General features: G+C 38.9%; 1 protein-coding gene across 1 annotated transcript in view; it reads right to left on the bottom strand.

The window, feature by feature from the left end:
• CNTNAP5 (contactin associated protein family member 5) overlaps window positions 1–16526 on the bottom strand; it is a 265506-nt gene that overhangs the window by 29421 nt on the left and 219559 nt on the right. The window contains exons 15-19 of the mRNA XM_051623680.1: window positions 15289–15416; window positions 14886–15056; window positions 12585–12803; window positions 3933–4172; window positions 2873–3097 (exon numbers count right to left, since the gene is read on the bottom strand). Of these exons, the coding sequence (XP_051479640.1) occupies window positions 2873–3097; window positions 3933–4172; window positions 12585–12803; window positions 14886–15056; window positions 15289–15416 (983 nt within the window). The remainder of the gene's footprint in view (window positions 1–2872; window positions 3098–3932; window positions 4173–12584; window positions 12804–14885; window positions 15057–15288; window positions 15417–16526) is intronic.

Raw genomic sequence — 16526 nt, 5'->3', positions numbered from 1 at the left:
TACTAGCTGCTGGGCACTACAAAGCATCTAATTTTAGAGAAGGAGGTAATCTGTATAGATCTGGAATTGTAAGCTTCTATATTTATATATGGTGGTACCCAACATCTGTCAAAACTTTACCTCCTTCATGAGCCACCTGCTCTCTAAGGCTCCAAGCATGGGAAGGGCTTTCTGTGTGGGCAGCATTGATCTGTGTAGATAAAGTCATGACTGGCATGAGGAGATTTTATTTCCTTTCACAGACCTGACATTGGGTCAACTCTAAATGAATAACTTTACTACTACAATTTGGGTGTCTTAAGCAATACTGTATCTTCTAATGATATGACCTTCTCTACAGACTGACAGTGCGAAGTGTGTTTGGGTTAAATATGATTATTTGTTAATTTTCCTGAAATTAAGTTGCTTTACAGGGAACATTTCACACCTGACTGGATTAGACCACACTACCTATACAAGGTCGTTTTCATGTAATCCCTTTTCAATATAACTATGAATAAGCCTTGCAGACATTTTTGCTTATTTTATGTTAAATATTTAACACAGGAATTTTGAATTACTAGAAACATTCTTCTCAGTTTCACTTTTATTAACTACTAATTTGCCTAGTTATTTTGTGGATAATAGAAAATGGGAATAACAGGATAGATGAGTAGTAGCTTGAAAAATACTTACAAAAGGTGAAGTATTTAAGTATACATAGACTGTTCCAACATAGTTTCTGAGCGAATCGAAAGGGTCTTGGGATTATGGCAAAGAATATTACTGTTCACCTCTTAAGTGAGAATGCCCGTTCCCATTTCACGAGGAGCCTAACCTTTATTTAACCAATCAGTTATCCAGCAGGGACCTGCTTAGGTCCTACTATACATTGTCAGGCTAAGCAAGACTCCTTGAAAATGAGCCAGTAAGATAGAAGGAATCGTGCTCACTTTTAATGCTACAAAGGACATTATTATTCATAGTCCAGTGACTTTATGGCAAGCAGAAGCGTATAAGGGGAAGAAAAAGTAACTTATCTGAACAGTATTTTCATTGGAATAATTTCAATTCCAACAAGACTAAAAAATACAAGGATATGAGTTTTTAAAAATTATTACAATTGTGACAAAAGGCAGAGAATATACATGACTAAAAGGACCCCGACATCTCTGCAACCCTTTAAACTATTATTTTCATTTTACGAGTAAGTAAATACAGGTACATATCTGAGAAAATCACCAATGTCTAAATTGCCTGTGTGTGCTGCGAGCTGCTCCATCCTAATTTACAGAAGCAGAGAACCGAAGTGGAGATTTGCAGATGGTGCAGCTGCCAAAATGCAAAGCTTATCTATGTTTCTACTGAGCTGCTACAAGAGAACCCAGTGTCCTGATCCAGACCCCTTCCTCAGCTACCACTAGAGATTCTCCCCTTCCAGAACCTCCCAATTATAGCTTGCTGATGGCCATATTTCATCAATAAAAAAAATAAAAATAATAACAATAAAAAAATAAGCCTCATGTTTCTGTGGTCATTTTACACTATTTTGGCAGCAGAAAAGGTGATTTAAATAGACATTACGTTTTTGTTCACTTTATGGCTATTTTTGATTGCTTCAGTGGCATCAAGAGACCCATGTCTAACTGAGCATCAGATTCCAAGGTGTCACCTCAGCAGGAGCTCTTTCACCCTGGTGCTATGCATGGTAATAGTAATATATGTGAAAATAATAAACACATGCCTCCAAGAGCTCATGAGAGATGGAAATCTGGGACTGGACTGGAGAAGAGAGAGCAGAGAGGGTTTCCTCAGTAGTTCCATCGCTCTGCTGTGAGTTTGCTTGGTGGAGAAGGGCCCAGGCTGATACTGTCCCAGCCACCCATCTTGCAACCCGTGATTTGGATGCTCCTCTCATGCCAGCCCCAATGTGGGCCACATGGCATAATAAGGAGAGAAACTACTGCAGAGCACATAGAGAGAGTAAAACCTTCTCTTTTTTCCCTTTTTTTCCCCTTTATAGTTTGATTTGATGGTACTTGAAAGCTTAGCTATTTTGGAACTTGCAAGGCTTCAGAGTGGTCTGGGTCATTCGGTCAAATGCACATTATTCAACATAGCATTAACTTTCTATTGTTCTGCCACAGGCTAGTGACTCACCAATATGCTTACTCATCACTTCCAGTGCTCCAGTGTCTGAATAACTCTTGAATAATTCAAACATCCCTATTTATCTATGATGATGTTTGTCTGGAGTGAGTTTTCTGAAAGCACTGAAAAGACTTAGGAGCCAGATGAGAAGATACGGGGTCTATGCCCCTAAAATCTTCATGTTTTCAGAACCTCCTCAGACCATGCATTTTTTAATAGTAAATGGATTTACACCTCATGTTTACACCTCATCAGCAAACCTAGAAAAATTTGACATTTTCTGGCTTTAATATTCAGGTGTATTGGCCATGTTCCATTGACACTCCCCAAAGAAGAGCAATACATGTGCCAAGACAGAATGCATAAGATATTTCTGCACAAAGCATTCTTGTACATTCATGGTATTTGTCATTCCCTTATCTTAGAGGCCTAATGGATCTCAGTGTGGAATAAATAGCAAGCAACTGTTATTGAACAGTCTTGCCAAATGAAAGTCAAAGCACATTTTAAGTCCAAACAACAGGATTTTTCAAAGACTTGAATAGACAAGCGTAGCACTGAATGCCAAATAAAGAGACATAAACAAGAGTGATGCCCATTTGCATGAACTGAAAACCTTGAAGTTGATAAAGTTACAGACACAAAAGTGTACTTAAATCAGTGCAGAATTCTCTACTATTCTCACAACAAACTTAACACAGTTACACTGCTCTCCCTTTGGTAGGAAATCAAGAGTACTTACCATTCTTGGAGAGAATCACAGCCAAATATTCATGAAAGTAGGTGTTGATATACAGCAGAAGGCTTGGAGTATGTGCCGTGACAAAGCTAAATGCAATATTTTCCTTGGACATGACTGCATCTGCATAAATGGCAGAGCTTGAGGTGCTTGCATTTTTTGTGACAGGATAAGGTTCTTGGAAAATGTATGTTACGGACGTGCTGGCTTCAAATAATGCAGAAACCTCTGAAAGCATATATAAACCAAGGGAATCATTTCAGCTACTGTATTTTCCTATATCCCAGACAAACATGGACATGAGTTGACTGCCTCAGAAGCAGAATGCAAAATGTCCTTGACCCAGCTGACATCACTGTTCCTTAATTTGGACTAGCAGCATGTCCTTCCTTACAGTCTATTTGTCTACCACAGAGAAGGGCAGTGTATGCAGACAGGCTGCTTTAGTGCCTGTGGAATCAGAGCGCCACAAGATGGAACAGGCCAAAATGTTTGTCAGCCAGTAAATGCTCAGTTCACCATCTTCTGACAGTTGACATGTAAGGCAATATTCTCTGTCTTTCCCCCACAGTAAAGACAGTATTTTTGTCCTTTCCAGTCTCCTTTTTAAACTAATTAAAGCAATACATTGACCCAGAGACAGCAAGTAAGGGAAAGCTGTCTTTGGTACCTCGAAAAGGAAGAGAAATACTCACCTATGCATGTTCAGCTCCTGAGAACTCACACTTGTGTTTTCAAGAAACATGACACAGTATGGCCACAAAATACACAGATGTGATAAAACCAGGTTTTTTTTTGTAATGTGAGGCACAGTATAGTCAGGATGGTGATATCTTCAGCTGGAGACTGACTACAAATACTTTCTCCAAAAAAACAACGGCCCCACCTCTACAGCAGCCTCTCCTATCAGGACACTGGTTTTTTGATATGTCTCTCATAGGTGCTAAATCCTCAGCTCATGTGACTAGGCGTAGTTTCTGATTTTAATCACTGAAGTCAACAAATGGAGGCATTGCAGCTGAAATTCAGAGACCACTAAGTACAGAGGATCAAAGTTTCCTACCTTCCTTGCAGAAAGGTCCTTCATATGCTGAGTTCGTACAATCACAGGAGTAACCATTATACTTCTCCACACATTTTCCTCCATTATGGCACAGGTTACCATAACTGCTGCAATGTCCTGGACATCCAGGTTTAACACCAGGTGTCATTTTAGCTCTCTCTTCAAGGTCAAGTTTCTGTCCATTTAAATGCAGAGATCGAATGCATCCCAAAAAGCCCTTTCGTCTGGAAGCTGTTCCACCTGAAAAAGAGAAAGGAGGACATGCATTAATTGGTGAGTCTACACAATAATCAAAGCCCTGAAATCCAGCCCAGAGATAAAAACATGAATCCACAGATTTAGAAAATATCTATTATATATCAGTGCATCCAGTGGCAAAAGATGACAGATGGACAGCCCTGGAAACTAAAGGTCTCTATTTATCTTTATGAAAGGAATAAAAGCTGTATATGACACTTTCCTGTTGCCATTATTCTCTTTCTTGCCTTATCTACTGCCCTGTCTGGCATTTAAACTGCAAATTCATTTGGGAAAAAGATTACCTTAGTTATGGTATAGTCTGCAAATCACCTGATACATGAGAAACGCAAACCTATTTTTTTTTTTTTTTTTTCTGTTTGTTTCCATAGTACAAATGACACCCTAATCCCAACAGCAGGTGAGTTACACATGCTGATGAGTCCAGATAGCAGGGATGAATCATGTTCAGCACCAGGCCTGCTGGCTGAAGGGAAATTACTTGAGTCAGAATTTATGCATGACTGCTCAACCTGATGTTGCATGTGAATGCTCGTTACAGACAAGAAACATGAGTTCAGGTCACAGTTGTGTTATTTATTACAATTGTTAGGTACAATTGCATTTCTTCTTGAAGACCAGAGCTCTGTGGGTCTACACAAGAGGGCAGCTCAGTCTCTACAAGCTACCTAGCTGCTTATATGCCCAATGAAATTGCTAACAGTGTTACAATGAAGACACTTTTCTTTAAGAGGTGGTCTCTGAGAATGAGAATAATGATGATTGCTAGAGTCCTTTGTGAAAACATCACCATTTTTCTTATCGTAGACTTTGCTTAACTGTTGCCAATGTTTTGCTTTTAAAGATACTGCAATTTTGATTGCTGCTAAGAAGTCTAAAATTCTGGTTCAGGAGTTATCGGCATTTGTAGGCTCTGAAACGCTGGCTTTATTGGTGATTCTCCTGCAAAAGTAGTATGAAAGATGTTATCTTTTCAAATTACTCTTCTGTAGAAGTTGGGTTTATATCAAAGTGCATGAGGTAAAACTGTACATATTTTGAAAAGTCCTTGCAGAAGAGCATCTGTTTTTTTCCGCAAATTGTTTAATTAAAGCAAAACTTCTGCAATCTAAGAGAATGAAGCTCAATCTCACCAAAACCCTGTTGTTCTGCTATACCATTTTATCAGTTTTTTCTTTCTGGTGCACTAATAGCAGAAATTCTAGATTTGATTTAGAATAATTGAACTATATATAGTGTGTGTGAGACAGGTTTATTTCATGCTAATTTTATGATGCCTTTCTCAAAGAAACAAATATTTTCAAATTCCACTTTAGCCAGCTCTTCTTTTCAGGCGATCAAATATTAGCTTACTAATTTTAAAGGCCCTCTGAGCACAGGAATTGGGCCTTTTGAATTTGCTGCACTGTGCACACACAATCCTCTTCTTTGGAGATGTTTCTCCAAAACCAAACAGGCCATATAGAATTTTCAGTCATGTCCAAGTAAGTAGAAATGTGATTTCTCCCTTTGAGGGTACTGGTTACTCTGTCTTCTTTTGCATGTGAGGTAAGCACAAAAATTACAAGGATATAAATGGCAGTTTCCCAGCCTCTTCTGTCTGCACACATACAAATCCCTGCTGTAACATTTAACAAATGAGTACAAAGTATTGCTAACTATTCCCCAGATTTCATGTTCATTGCACTACCTGCATTCTTAGTGGTCTCGAAAGAACTTTGAAAGGCCACGTAAAGTAAATTTTTCACTATTCTCCTCTTCTAATTTCTGTAAGTACAGAGCTTAACAGGAGAAGTTTGTATGATCCTAGATCCACACAGTATTGATTAACTAAATCTATGTATTATTTGGGAAGATTTCTTCAATTAATCAGATCTTCAAATGCATTCCTGTGAAGAGGAGAGAAACTGAAGAGAAACACACTAAATTCTTCCCCAAATTAGGCTTTGCAGATTCTTCCTATTCTAATAGGCCTGTTAGATGGGACAATTTAATGAATGCCACCTAAATGTCTTGTTCAGGAAAAGAGATTTTAGGATAAGCCCCAGGACCATAAGTACCACTGTTAAGGGTGTTCTTTGCTGAGTGGAGGTGACAGTCAAATGAGATAATGCTGGTTTCAGCAAGGTATTTACCTGGCTGAATTTTACAACAGCTTTGGGGCAAGGAAAAGAGAGAGAAGAGGGCAAGAAGCTCACAACTGAGCACTCACAGTGTAGCTTGGTGACAAGATTGGCTAAATAATTAAGATTCTATCAACGAATTGAGGATTTGATTTAAAATGCAAAGGACTTTTGGTTGGCAAGAACTGGATTAGGAAGGCTGAAGCAGCATGAATAAGTATTAGGAACATTCTTGCTTTATGTAACTGATACAAACAAAAGAGCATGGGAGAATAAGAATTGTCATTATTGTTACTCAGGAGTAGGAAAACTTGCTATGATACTCCTCAGAAGACATCCAAATCACACTTGTTAGTCTCAAACTAAAAGCTGTACAAAGCAGTTAGGATATACACGGAGTTAAGCGTTAATTCCTCCTCCTGGCCTCCAAAATATCCCAAGTGTCTACAGATTCCTTTAAAAACGGTTAACAGTAAACAAAGTATGCACCTTCTTTTTCTCTCCTTCCTTTTCTCTGTCTCCCAAGAAAGTTTCTCAGATGTTGACTCTCCATGGTATGTTGCATTTGGACTGTCTACAACAGACAGAGGAGATTCAGCCAAAGATTCCTCAGACCTTTGCTCCCAAGACAAAACCAGGAACCAATACACTGAATTTTGCTAGTCTCCTTAGCAAACCAAATGAATAGCACAAAAACTTCTGGTCAAGGCATTATGCATCAAATTAACTTCCTAGGATTTGTATTTTGCCTCTCTGATTTTACCAATCTGAGTGTAAATCCTGTTCTCAAAGAGGTCTGTGAGGATTGTGTTTCTCCTCTCCGCACTCGAGTATTTTCGTTATGTTTTCTCCACTAGTTAAGACAGTTTCATCTCAGACTACGCGATAAGAGGAGGTGATGACACACCTCCTCCAGGATCACAGGGATATACCAGGAGACAGCTGCACTATCCAAAACCATGTCACTCATTTTGAATGCAGAAAATGACTGTCCGTTGAAAGGAAAGATTTTTGCCTGTCACTTTGGACTATGTATGTGCCAAAATTGCCTGTTGCTGAGCAGTTTTTTGCAGCTGAGATCATTTAACCTGTACATTTGTTTGGGGTTTGCTGCTTCTCAAGTAATTTTTTTATTATTATTTTTTTTTTGAGTTAACAGAATAAACATAGCCAGGTACAAGGATATTCATGCTGTAACTAAGGATTATAAAGCAGCCTAAAACAGCTAGACACGCAAGACCCACTAAAAGAAAGTGAGAAATGGTTTTCCAACTCCTTTAGGCTGCTTTAAAATCCAAGCTTGTAAGATTTGAAACTCATTTCTCCCTTCCAGTTTGCACACACAGAAAGCTATCTCAGAAGCCTGCCACATACTCCATGTGCGCCAACATCAGCCTTCAGCAGACTTTCTGTCTCTATTTGGAGTGATTTTAATAAGTTTAGCCCTAGAAAAACTCTTTCTGGTACTACATAAATAAATATGTAAGTGCCCTGTGAGTCAATTATACATTTAACACAACAACTAATCATACAAACATTACTTAGTCTGCTCTTTTGTCTCTTACTGACTGTGCAGAACTGTTTCTCCATAACAGAGAGGGAATAAAACAAGAATTGCAAATTTGAATCCCGTCGCATTGTGTTGCTATGGTTGAGGAGATAAAAGGAGAGGGATTAGATTTAAACTCCGCCATTTTGACTCCCCTCCTTTTGGTTTTATCTCCAGGCAAATCCAATAAGAAGGCAGCCATTTTCTGTGATTTACTTTGAACTGCATGTGTAAGAAATCATCATTGCAGTTGAATCCTGGGAACATCAGGCAATGACAATTTCTGACACATGCTATGTGGCATGGTGGCCAGAGCAAATGCTCCCCCAAGGGGAACATCCCCCAGAAGACAGACACGCAGGGCAGACATGTAAGCAAGATGCAAGAACAGCAAAGACCATTGGATCAAACAACAGGGCAGTGAAAGGTGACAGGGCAAAACTGCGAAGAACAGGTGCTATGGCAAGAAACGACACCCAAATTCCATTATTTCAGTAAATACAATTAATAGTATGAGCATACGGGAAGAAGGATCTGATTCTCAGCTCTAACAATTCCTTTTATATAATATTAATATATAAAAAATACTTTGGAGTAAACAGAAATCACTACATTAGTGCATCTTCCCAGGACATGTAAAACTCATGTAAACTTCTCTACCTGCAGTGTTTTACCAGCTCCAGGATGGAAGTATGTTTGGGTGCAGTAGTGTGCAAATAATGGATTACAGCTACTTTATGCTTATCAAGGCCAGAAGTAAGTGAAGAAGCTTTCTCACAGATAGTACTGTTAATCCAAGTAATGTAATATGAAGACATGCCCAACATGGAGAAATACTCCACAGAAATGCAGTTTAATAACATTAAACACACCCATTGTTATACCTAAGTACATAGAGCAAGTTGAAAACTGATTTTTACCCTAGCAATGACCTAGACAAGCTTCAGGTCAAGAACATGCACAACTCAAAATTAGCACGGGGATAATATAAGTCATGGTAAGGCTCCCAGGTTCTGCTGTAGTTTCTGAACATCTACATTTCTCTGCTGGAATAAGCAACCATGACATTGAAACACTGAATTCACTTTCATATATCAGTTAGTATCCCTCTGAGACAACTCAAGTTCACATTTTTCAGAACACAGCTTTGCCTTAGTTCCCAACCATTATTTTCTCCATCTAAAAGGACTTGACAGTTGTGATTTCAGGTTTTTTGCTTGGGTTTCTTATGGAAGAGAATATTTGGTCACACGTGGTACATTTTTATCTCTGAATCCAGTCTTTTTCAATTCCTTACCCAAATTTCTAAGAGATAATACAATGTTCTCCCATATTGGAAGAAAACTAGAAGCAGAGTAAATAAGAGAGAAACACCATCAAATTCTCCACTCAGGAAGACAGAAACGTGAAATTCATCCCTCAATGGACATAAAAGAATCTACACACCTGAAAGATAAATCATTATCTGTGCTTAGTCATTGGGAAAACCTTCAGTGAAAGGCTAAATCTCCTAAAATACCTAAATCAGTAAATCTGAAGATAAACTTCCAAGGGAAGTCAGGCCATCTTAACTCCCACACTTATGAAGCATTTAAGGCTGGTTAACTTCTTCACAAAGTGTCAGCATCACCAGATCCAAAGTAAATGAAGCACAGCTCCTCCACTGCCTACAACTGACTGTTTTGATAACACTGCTGGAGAAGACTTCTGTTCAGTCTTCTTTACCATAAATCATAGAAAAGTAAAAGTCTGTTTGACAGCTCAACTTTAAAAAAAAAAACCAACCTAACATAAAAACCCAAGAGCTATATTATTCTATTACATACAGTCTCAAAAATTTCTGGTTTTGGGATTAAGATGGAAAAATCTGGCCAAAACAGAAGCAAATAACTCATTTATAAACCAAGCAGAGACAGCTGACAAGGAATTAATTGGTCCAAATTAGCAAAACTCCTTTAAAATTATGTTATATACCAACTGTCCTTGTAGTGAAATTTTACAAATGTCCAGATTTATTTTAGATGTGTGAACTACTGTATATAACTCCCTAAAAGGGAAACACACAAAACCACTTCATATATATTGCATATAAGCTGATGTCTCTGAAGCAACAGGAAAATAATCATAGTTTGAAAGCTATGGTGGATCTTCCTTTGATCATCATCATAATGCTGTTTGATACTAATATAGTTCCTTCATACCAAAGAATCAATAAATCCTTCCCGAAGATAAATAAACCTAATAAAATGTTGAGCCTTATTTATGAGATTTACTAAACATTTGGATTGATTCTGGAGGGCAATCAAGAAAAAAGAAAAAGGTTATATCTGAATGACGAGCTACCCCCAGTGTGGAAATAAAGCTTCATGTTTAAGTGCAATGAAATAGGGAGATTCAAGCAAAAAATATTTAGAACATTTTAAAAATAGCATATCATGTCAGTTATATAGATTATTAATCAAGAATATGCAAACTAATTGTGGAAACCCCTTAATCACTGCCAGTATGCAGAATGCTATAGAAACAAATGTGCTGCAGATTATAGAGGGAAGTAATATGTGCTGCTGCTTCATTCCTTTTTACAATGTTGCTTATGCATTTAGTTTTCAGATGGGATAAAATTCACTCCACATGGTTCAGGTGCTAAATCAGCTCCCTCCTATTGGATTTTAGAACGAGAACTTCAGTTGAGACTAACTATGCCACATCTGTGTATCACTGGACTTCTGCCACCTTTGCCTGAATCACTGGGGACAAATAGTCTAAGAATCAGGAGGCTGCCCAGGTTTTCATCATTTCTTGCTGCTCTTAGGAAAACTCAGTTAGTCATAGACTTCAATATGGTAGAGCTAAGGGCCAAAAAAACACTACTAAAACCACAGTGTTTCCTGTCACTTTTGATCAGGATTCAGTAAAAGTGTGGATGGGCAACTGAACACCATCTATTTAGGGTGCAGTGAGAAATTAAGTAACTTACTGTAAACATTAATTACAGTTGGAAAAAAAATAAAATAGGTTGGAAGTCACTTCTGGGAATCAACTGGTCCAACATGTTCCTCAAAGCAGGACTACATTCAGATAAAGTACAGATTCACTTCTCCATCAAGACCAAGGGGACTTTTCTGCAGAGCCACTACCCCTCCACACAATCCCCAGCTTCTACAGATGCATGATGCTAATCTGCCCCAGGTCCTGGGCTTTGCATTTCCTTTGCTGACAAGGGTTCCTGTTGGCACATTTCCGTGTTGATTTCCATGATGCAACACATTGATATGTCACTTAAAAACCACCATCAAGTTCATTTAAGTAATCTGTTTAATTTTCTGAGGCAGAGAAGAAAGTTCATAGGCAGATACTGCTTTTTGGATGTGAGATGGTAAGCACCTGATATATATGATATACCTGATAGATGACTTATGATAAATCCTTCACTCCTTTAAAAAGACACAACCAAAAATTTGCAAAAGGCTACCCAGTCATTACATTCTCTAAGTTTTCTAACTGGAGTCAGTACTTTGGCTAGTTTTCTCTGATGTTTCTAAGGTGTCTTAGCCACCCAGCTCTACTGCCTTCAGGCCTGGCCTCCTGCACAGCATGTTTTTAGGATCATCTTGGCATTTGAGAAAGGAGTGATTAGCAGCCTGCTTCATACCAGAAAACAGAAACCTTGCACTGTGACAATCTTAAGCCTCTCTTCTGTGAGTTCTTCCATGAACTTTTCTCCAGCTGAGTCTATCAGAGATCATTTTAGGTATGAATCAACAGCTATGCAGGAGGGACTCCTGGCCATTGATACAGATATATATAAACAGATTCATTCCTTACATTCAGAGCCTGGTAATTACTGCACACACACACACACACTACAAAAACTGCAAGTAAATAACCCAAACTCTTATTAAATCAAAGGGTGTGGATACACGGGTAAACATTACTAAAATGAATTGATGGATTGAGATTTGTTATAGCATTTCAGTTAAGTAAGAGAATGCATTTTAAAGAAAGACCCTGAAAAAGAAGCAGGTTACAACCCACTCCATCACTGAGAGGATTGCTCAGAAAGACAGTGTTTGACTATGGAAAAAGGAGAAGTCCCTTTGTAATCCCTGGTTGTATTATCAAATACAGGCTGGTCCCAATCTGGTTTTTATTTGCAAGGCAGACAGGGAAACAAACAAAATCCATGCAAATGGAGATAATTCTTTTTCCCCCTCTGAAAGATCCCCTTCAGTTAAAATAACTATGTGCTTTGACTGTGTACATAATTCTCTCACATATACACTCTGGCAAACAAGGGTTTTGACAGCCATGCTTGAATGAACAGACTTTGAGACTGTACTATCATCAGGATTTGCTCCAGAAACTTAGATAAAGAAGTCATGCCTTTTACATTGCATCTAAAAAGAGAGATCGCTTTTCCTACAGCAAATTACACAGGCAGTGCTGCACAAGATGAAATACTGTGAATTCTTTAGCAATAAACACATTTCAGGCAACCTCAAATCCTAAAAGTACCATCTCACGTAGTACGGTTAAACTATGGTTAGTGCTTTGAGCGTGAAGGCAGTAGTTTGGGTTTACTTTTATGTTGCCTATGCAGCAGTGGAAGAAGAGAAAGCAGAATTTGGTCCCCATATGCAAACCTAATAGTGAAAAAATAGCATTACCAAGGTATGGATATAGAAATATTGTATATATTGTAAAGAATTAAATGGTTCCTACCTACAAATAATTGGCTGTTGAGCTGCAAGCGGAAATGCCCCTCAGCAGGTGCCTCCAGGACCTTCTTGGGGAGGCTGTCCACCTGGAGAGAAGTTTGCTTGACGTTCCTCTCTGCTCGGACGTAGTGCCACTGGTTGTCATTCAGGGGTGTGGGAGACTGCACTGTGGCTTCTGTGGGGCCATTCCCAACATCTATGGAGAAAGTGATCTCTTTGGGGGCTGGAATGGATAAACAGATGTGAAGAGGAAGTGAAGATCTGAATTGTGGTCTTGACATCAAGAAATTTTACATAAATACAGGGTCCATTAATTTTTATGTTAGCAAATAGTACAGCATTGTTTACTTCCAGTCTCCTACACAGCAGATTATATATAAATCTAAGCCTGCAGCCTCACTGTTTGATCTCTGCTGTGATTATGCTTGGCTGTGGATACCCATCTTTGTTTTTTCATAACAATGACAGTGCTCTAGAAATAGTAGGTTATTCTTTTTTTGAAGTGTCAAATGCAGTACAGAAGTCACACAATAGTAGCAAGAGATTTTGGACAAATAGTGCCAAGACAAGGAAAAGGAAGAAGGAGCTCTTTTTGGCTAAATCTTTCAAAATGCATGTACTTAATTATAGAACTTGGCTGCAAATGGCGGGAGAGAATCCGACATTCATTTGTCTGAATAAGCCTGACCCAGGAAACAAGGAAAAACAGATGAGCAAAACTAGTTAATTTGTGATCCTAAATTAAAGGGGCAGATGTAACACATGTTCAGAGATGGGCTTGTAGAAACAAGACAAAAATTGAAAAACAACTGGCATGAAATAGGCCAGAACTTTTTAACACTTTTTTTTACTGGTTATTTTTCCTCTTCTTAAAATACTAAATGCACCAGAAAGACCAAGGTCCACAAACTGCACAACCAGAAGGTTGTGGATTGAAAATTCATAAAAATCTGTTATTTCAAGCCCAACAAATCGGATAGTTCTGGTTTTGCAAGCTGCTTCTTAGATAGTTAAGATAGGAAACACTCCACAGGGATAGACAAAGATCTGTTCTGAGCCCCTGCATCTGCTAAAAGGCTGTTTCCCTTCGAAGCAGCTGGTTTGTGGAGCTTCCTTGATACAAGGCCTTTAGGCTGCAAATTCCATCTGGAAGCAAGAAACACAACACTAAACTACTAATGAGAAACTTAAGTTTGAAAGACAAGACTCTCCTCAAACTTTTATATAACTCTTTTGTCTGCGAGTACAGATTTAACACACCTACAAAAGCTTTCACTAAACAATCCTCTTAGTTGTTTGCAGTATTTGTTATATTTTATATCAAAATTATATTTCTACTTTTATATCCCTGAGGAGGAAATTATGTACACTGAAGTACAACCAAATTGGACTTTGATGTGCAATTAACAGTAAATCATACCTCATTACCTTGTGATAACAGACCATGCCATTTACTATTGGTTTAATGAATCGAAGGCCCTGGGGCCCTGTTTTATTAATTTTGATGTTGGGGTTATTATAAGCATATTATGAAATTCATAGCACTCTGTTTGTTTTTCCTAAGCTTGACAGAATTTGTAATACAGAAGTCATATTTCATGTGAAAGCCATGGTAACTTCCAGTCACTAATAAATATTTGAAGTCATCAGCAAAGGAGTGAGGTAAAAACTCACTAATTAAGTTCCTCACTACTCTCCTTTATATACTGAGTAGCACTTATATTGCTGTCACTTACTAGATTTTGATGTATTCAAGGCCATTACAACTGTGACCGATTTATCTTGCATTAGCTCCTGTCCTTTATAGACTCTCACCTTGTAGCTGTTCCTCTGAAACACTAGGGCTGCATCAGACTGGGTATGTTACAGTCATAGAATGGTCTGGCCTGGGAGGGACTTTTAAAAGTCACCTAGTCAAACTGTCTTCAGTGTTGCCAATACAGAAATGAAAGCAATCATTGGAGTGGTTGTATTACATTTTTAGTCTTTCAACTAAAATTAGTCGACAGGTACATTTAACCAATATCTTTTTATCTAAAAGAGAAAATTAGTATCAGTGTCGAAACACATAAATTCAGTCACCTGTTTGAGAAAGATAAACCCAGGCATAACAAAATTAATTGTAATGACTTATGCAGGGAAATTCTGACAGGAGCAGTAGATAAGTCTAGATTAATGAGTCATCATGTCTTCGTCTTCTCTTCAGGCACCTCCAACCATCTCAAGAAGAAAATATGACCTTCCCACTCCCCCGCACCTGTCAAATTGGGCAAATATACCAAGATTTCTCCACAGTGAAACTTACAGCTTATTTCAACTCGTATGAAGTCTTTCATCCCAAGATTTTCCAAGAACACGCCAGAGATGGCAGTAGTTTTGAAGAAGAAGGAGATGTCTGCGCTGACTTCGGCGTGGAAGGTGGGGAAGTGCAGATAGGAGACCTCCGTGTTGAAGGAAGCGGCGTTCCAGAACTGCCCTGCAAACACAGCCCCCTTCTCTATAGTTAATTGGCACAGGGCAGCAGCTGCAAGCTGCACGTGGAAAGCCACATATCATCAGATAAATACATTTTTGGTGGTGTTTAGTTGGGGTGGGGGCTTTTTTGGGTTTTGTTGTCTTTTTTTTTTTAAAAAAAGAAACTACCAACCAAACCAAAAAGAAAAAAGGAACATTCTGTGCCTATGAAATTGAGAAGAGCTAGTACTCACTGTCTCCATAGCAACGCAAAGGGCCGATTTTCCAAGCAGCCTCAGAATTTGATCTGTTTGTGTCAGTGATCACTATCTGAGTAACAGGCAAATGGTCTTTGAAAGCAAGGAGGCCAGTATCATTTGTCCTGGATTATAATAAACAAACAGAAAGAGACAGATTAACCACAGACAAAATCCCCAGTCTTTCTTATGCAAGGCAATATTTGAAAGTGCTTCCTTATAGATGAAAGGTCTGTTCCAGAATTACCTAGAAGACGTGTGACTGGTACACGGTGCTTAAGATACATATGTGCACATATGTACTCTATGCTCACAGACTCCTGAAGACGTTGTATTTGGATACATGATGTTGTCTAGTATGCACTTTAACTGTGCTTCAGCTGTGAATGTGAAGCCATGTCAGAGTGCTGCCATTCTGCCTCCTGAGCATTAACATTAAGCTGGGCTCTACTAAGTTTCCTCAGCAGGATGACTTTGATGTGGATCAGCTATACGTCCAAGTTTGCATTTCTGTTAAGTTAGCTGAGACAGATAAGGCATTTTGCTGGCTTGAGGCTTTATCCCAGCAGGAATAGGAGACGTGATACCTGACGCAGCACAGTGTTAGCAGGGGGCAGCCAGACACTACCTGATCCAGCTGCAAGATGGCTGATACACAACTGACTCAGCACACTGCAAAGATGGTTGCATTGGCAGAGTGAGTTTGCAGAGAATCAGCCCTGTGCATTATGTGCCTGTGGAAATTTGGGTTCAGCAGCTGACATGCTGAAGGCTGATTTACTGCACTGTCCAAGGCAGTCTCCTGCTTGTACCAGCTGGGCTTATTCAACTGCAGCCAACATACATAGGGCTGCTAGAAAGGAAGAGAAGAGAAAGAAAGATTCCTAAAGCAATATTTCTTTGTTTCATCTGTGAGTGTGCTAGGCAAATTATTGTCACCAAAATGCAGCATGGCTTTACTTGACAGCCTTCTGGGCACTAAGTGGATTCAGTGGCTTTGACTTTGACAGGTTATACAGATGTGCATTCATCCCACCGTACTTCAGGAACTGAACAGAGTCCCTCAGGCATCCAACCCTAACCTGCCCAGAGCCAAACTGCCCTCTCAAGGTATTTTTCCTATCGCTTGATTGAAGAAGAGGGAAATGCTACTGTCTCTTATGTCTACAGTGATGAGTCTAATCTTCTCCTAGCTCTTTTTCTTAGGGTTGAGGTCTACTGTGCATGTAGGCACA

This window comes from Apus apus, chromosome 6 (assembly GCF_020740795.1).
Source record: "Apus apus isolate bApuApu2 chromosome 6, bApuApu2.pri.cur, whole genome shotgun sequence".
Lineage (NCBI taxonomy): Eukaryota > Metazoa > Chordata > Aves > Apodiformes > Apodidae > Apus > Apus apus.
The sequence above is the reverse complement of the archived record's forward strand: the minus strand, read 5'-3'. Positions and strand labels throughout refer to the sequence as shown.